Source organism: Scyliorhinus canicula, chromosome 14 (genome assembly GCF_902713615.1).
Source record: "Scyliorhinus canicula chromosome 14, sScyCan1.1, whole genome shotgun sequence".
In the NCBI taxonomy this organism is placed as follows: Eukaryota; Metazoa; Chordata; class Chondrichthyes; order Carcharhiniformes; family Scyliorhinidae; genus Scyliorhinus; species Scyliorhinus canicula.
In genome coordinates, this window is record NC_052159.1 from 68768842 (window position 1) to 68774038 (window position 5197).

Consider the following 5197-nt stretch of genomic DNA (forward strand, 5'->3'; position numbering starts at 1 on the left):
TATATCTATTTGCATACTAAAACATCCTCTCACCATCTACCCTGTCAGGTTGCTGCAAGTCTGGAGTTGCTCGTAGGTCAGATCAGGTAACAACAGACTTTGTTTTTTAAGGTTATTAGTGAACCAGATCAGTTTTTAATGATAATCGATAGTTTCAAAGCCACTATTACTAAGTCTAGCTTTCAATTCTTGATTTACTCATTGAATTTAAATTCTACCAGCTGTTCTGTTGGGATTTGAACCCTTGATGCAAAGCATTATTCAGGGTTGCTTGATTACAATTCCAGTGACATGTCCAATGACCACCACATCCCTCCCAGAGGTGGCTCAAGTGAAAGGGATTGAGTGTCTTGGTGTAACGTTGGCACACAGTCCAAGTTTCGCATGTGCAGCTACTGCTGGTCAGTTTGGCAGTATCACAGGTGCTAAAAATCTGAGATCAAAACAGAAACCGTTGAAACACAAGGCACAGCAGCCCCAATGCTGCTTTCTGATTGCGCATGCGCAGCATCAGCCTGCTTGAACCTGCCTGTTACCCGAGGGAGGCGCTGGCGCTTCAGCCTAGCGGGCCGGAGAAGACGCGCAGGCGCGTGAACCTGCCTGTCACCGGGGGGAGGCGCAGGCGCGTTAGCCGAGCGGGCCGGAGAAGGCGCGCAGGCGCGCTATGAAGCGGTCGCGGACAGGGAGACAGCGTGGGGAAGGCCGCCGGGCAGCAGAGTCCGAGGTGGATGGGGAGGAGGCCTCAGTCGGCTGAGCGAGACGGCCAGTAATTTGCCATCATGTCCGTGTTTCACGACGAGGTGGAAATCGAGGATTTTGAGTATGACGAGGAGACGGAAAGTTATTATTACCCGTGTCCGTGTGGGGACAAATTTATCATTAGCAAGGTGGGAGCGGCTGTATAGTAAACTGCTTTCAATAAATACCCTACAGTAGTATACGCCACCCACTAACTAATATCGTGGTTAGAACCGATCAGAGTAAAACAAGTAGCATCTCCACCTATCAAAACTAATTGTTGCAAATGAGCTAACCCTCTGACAAGATCTCTACTGCCTCCTAGGAGCGACCACTTTTAATTTATCCTTTGGTTGATTTCTGTTCTATTCAGTTGATAAATCCTAAAATGCCAACGAGACTGTAAGGCATTTTATTTAATGGGTTATTGTAATAGTTCAGGCTCAATGAAGGATTTCAGTATACCAATATTGTTAGAGGCGATTTACTTAATTGTGTATACTTTAGACAGGAGTCTTATTGAGACAGATATTTATAAATTATGGTTATTGGGTTGTAGCACAATCTTATGTGGTACTTGATTTTGTTTTTCCTTGAATGAGCTGGAATGGATGCAGGACAAGAAGCTTGCCAGAAGAGTATTGGAATAGCTGAACTGAAGGTAAAAACGTATGGATGAGGATTTCAGTATCAGATGGCAGAGAGTATCAGATGGACAGAGAGAGTCAATGTTACCACGGTGGAAGTAGATGATCATGCCAGAGAGGATATGTTTGTAAACAGTTTGCTGAACCGGAGACATTTTCCAGGCTTGGGATAAAGTTATATACTGTAGTAGTTTGTAGTGAGGACCCTGACTGACAGGAAGTTGAGGGAGTTTTGATATTTGTAGGACCAACATTTTGAAGAGCTTTTTTAAAATGAAGAACATTGGAGATGCAGTTGAACTGGGATTCTTACTGTGCTCACCCCAGTCCAACGCCGGCATCTCCACATCATGGGAACTGTGCAAGAGCTGTGAAGATTGGAGGCTCAAAGGCTAGTTTGAGTGTGTGTGTAAGTGACTTGAGGGAGTGCTATTTCAAGGATGGTCACAAAGGAATGGGGTTGTAGTTTGTGAAAATATAATGAGATTTTCTTTTAAGTGGCCAAGACCACTGGGACAGGCTGAGAGAGATGGTGAAGTTGAGGGAGGAGGTAAGATGGTACACAAGGATTTTAGGAAGGGTAGGACAAAACAAAATGCTAGGGAAGTGGGTATTAGATTGACATGTGACTTTGTGATAAGGGCCATATTGTTGTGGTGGTTTGGAACAATGGTGCAAAATAGAAATGGATGAGATGACACTTATGGCTGAGGGAAATGGTTTGGGAATCAAGTCTATCACTTTACATTTAAACAGTAAACATGTGTGGACAAGGATGAGATCAAACTAGTTTGCAACTCATGCCTCTCCTCGCAAGTCCATAATCTTGTGTAAAGAATGGTCACAAAAGAAGGATCTGTAGATTATCAGCTATCTATGGAACTATTGCCACAGCCTGAACCAGTACATTTGAGATGTGAAGAAAAATTGGAAAGAAAATAAATATAACTTTTTGGTATCTTACAGGAAGATCTGGAAAATGGGGAAGAAGTTGCAACATGTCCAAGTTGTTCTTTGATAGTCAAAGTCATTTATGATAAAGTAAGTTGACATTTATTAAGTCACCTCTTCGCCTCCTCTATTTGAAGGAAACCATCTTCAGCCTTCCTGATCTTTCCTCGCTAAAGTTTTCCAACACTGGTGTCATCCTTTTAAATTTCTAAACTCTCGCCAGTGTAATCACATCTTGCTAATTTTTCAAATATTTGCCAGTACATAATGTCAATAAGTCCACAGTAAAATATTGCATATTTAAATTCTTATTTGAAATCTTAATGTATTTTGCTTCAGGATCAGTTCATGTCTGGAGAAGTAGTGGAGATGGTGACTACAGATAAATTGGAAAAACTGAAATGCTAATTGCAAAGACTGCGCAGTTTTGACAAATACATGAGACGTGTTCTACAAAGGAGTGATGAATAAATCTGGACTCCAGATGTGCGTGGAGATGAAATCCAGTTCCTACAACTAAGTTTGGAGTTTTCATTTGCACAATATTTGAACTAGTCTCACTGACTACTGATTTATTCAGTTAAATATGCAAATAAAGGACCAAAACCTGTGGTGGAATAAATCAACAAACCATTATTTGTTCAAAATCAGAATACTGCAGTTGCTGGAAACCTGAAATAAAAACAAAATCACTGAAAGTATTACAGCAGTTACTGTTTCAGTTCTGATGAAAGGTCTTATTGATCTGAATTGTTAACTGGTTCCACAGATGCTGCCTGAGCTGTTGAGTATTTCCAGCCATTTTGTTTGTATTAACCATCATTTCATTTATGATTCGTAGCAGTTGCTTGAAGGTTTCATCTAGCACCCATGTGATAGGAAGGGATGAGATAAATACTAGATTGGGATTCTCCATTAAAAATAAATCGAAAAAGATGGTAGATGTAATTTGCTTTTCTTGTTTCTGGCTCTCATTGCTTAGGATTGAAAAGCTCCTGCTGAATAAGCTTTCCAGGGTTGCAAGTTTACAGTTTGAAAATGGAATATTGCCAACTTTGGTATTGTGAGCAGCAATACGTAACTGATGCTCTGAATTGATTTGCCGGGGGAAGAGTTGTTTTGAGCTATTATGAGAATGCACTAGGCCTCATCAGCAATGTTGTATCTATTTTCTAATCGTTCTGACATCAAAATACAGAATATTGAGAGATAACTCAGTTATTTGTATAATCCTGGTGTGATTATTTGCTAATGATTGTTATTTGGTATATGCAGGCTTTCTTAAACAAGTATAATGTGTCCATAAATTGACAATATTGAGGATTTAAGTGACTCACGTGGTTAGAAACAAAACTGCCTGTATTCACTATTAACTGCATTTGTCTTTGGGTTCCTGGCCTCCTGGTGTTTGCAGTAAATTATAAAAACTCTTTTGCAGTTGATCCTTTACACAATATGAAGTCATTTACTGAACCATTGGACGGTATACAGGAGATCACACCAAAGAATAACTTGATTGAAAATGGTCTTGGCCACTATCTCTACAATATTTATAACTTAATCTTTGATCATTTTAATCATTAAATTATATTTGTTGACATTCTATTAGCCATTAATTGGGGATTGTTGCAATAGGTGAAAAAATTTCTCTTGTTCCGAAGTGAAAGAATGGATGGACAAAATTGGTTTTGATGCATTCTTTATCATTGTGATTTTCTTTTAGATATTTCTGTTTATGATGAATTATTAAAAGATTTTTACTTATTGGTGTCTGAGGTTTTATTTTGTCTGTGTGTCAAAGATGGTGCCAGTCAAAGTTACATCGCAATGTACTTAAAGGTGAGAAAAACATTGGCCCTGTTGTAGGGTTCCTTTGAGTCAGGAATGCACAGCTCAAGGTCACCCCATCAATGATTGAGTTCAGTCATCCCAATTAGGTATATCAAAACTCTATTGTGGCTTCAGCAGAATGAATAAAAGATCCTATGGCCCAATTTTGAAGAGCAGGAGAGTTATCCTTATTCTGGTGTCCTGGTCTATGTTTATCCTTCAATTAACATTACACAAAACATGATCTGGTTATTATCACGTTGCTGTTTGTGGGAATTTGCTGAACACAATTGGCTGCCTCATCTCCTACACTGCAACAGTGACCACATCTCAAAAAGTGCTTCATTGACTGCTTACAAAAGCACTATATAAATGCAAGTTTTTTTTTCTTTTCCCTCAGTACTTTCACAAGTTTGTAAAATTTTGTGTCGAGCTTAAAACAAAAATTTTCTGACTCGGGAGAGAGTGCTCCAAATTGAAAATAGCTGACATTGCATGCAAACAGCACTAACAATGAAGTTTAGTCTTATGAACTCCAAGCATCTGAACAGCATGGAAGGTTTTGTTGAAAAATCTGCTGTTCCGTTCTGTTCATAGTCTTGCTCTTAAACTTTTTTCCTTGTAACTCTGTAATTCAGAAATGTTCTTGTATCAGCTAAACCCACTAGCTCCTCCTGTTTAGTTTCAGTCATTCCCTTACAATCCATTTAATCAATTGTCAAAGTATCCAATTGATAACATTTGATGACATTAAACCTATCCAACCGTTAACGAGGTATTGTACACATCCTGAATGGCTCCACTCTAGCTTCAACCATCTTTTATTTTTTTAAATAAATTTAGAGTACTTAACAGTTAATGAGGTTTGTCAAACAGCTCATCTTAGTGCTCCCATTCAGAAGAGCTTTACCATCCACACCAGGTTCCGTACGTCAAATCTTTCTTCATCTCCATACAGATGAGGAAAAGTTGAATGGTTCCCTTTGCTGTCTCCTTGTTTGACCATGGCAGGTCTTTTTTGTTTGCATTAC

The 5197-nt window shown here is 39.3% G+C and overlaps 1 protein-coding gene across 1 annotated transcript; it reads left to right on the top strand.

Moving 5' to 3' along the window:
* The first annotated feature begins 632 nt into the window (after positions 1–632).
* Positions 633–4100, top strand: dph3 (diphthamide biosynthesis 3). Its single transcript, XM_038818660.1, has 3 exons — positions 633–887; positions 2352–2426; positions 2676–4100. Exons 1-3 carry the CDS (start codon positions 780–782, stop codon positions 2742–2744), a joined length of 252 nt encoding a protein of 83 aa, XP_038674588.1. The 5' UTR covers positions 633–779; the 3' UTR covers positions 2745–4100.
* The last annotated feature ends 1097 nt before the right edge of the window (positions 4101–5197 follow it).

Bases quoted from the DNA above. Each gene is read 5' to 3' on its own strand.
- dph3 (XM_038818660.1), top strand. From the start codon at position 780: ATGTCCGTGTTTCACGACGAGGTGGAAATCGAGGATTTTGAGTATGAC. The intron at 888-2,351 runs GTGGGAGCGGCT...GGTATCTTACAG, and splicing joins ACAAATTTATCATTAGCAAG to GAAGATCTGGAAAATGGGGA. The intron at 2,427-2,675 runs GTAAGTTGACAT...ATTTTGCTTCAG, and splicing joins TCAAAGTCATTTATGATAAA to GATCAGTTCATGTCTGGAGA.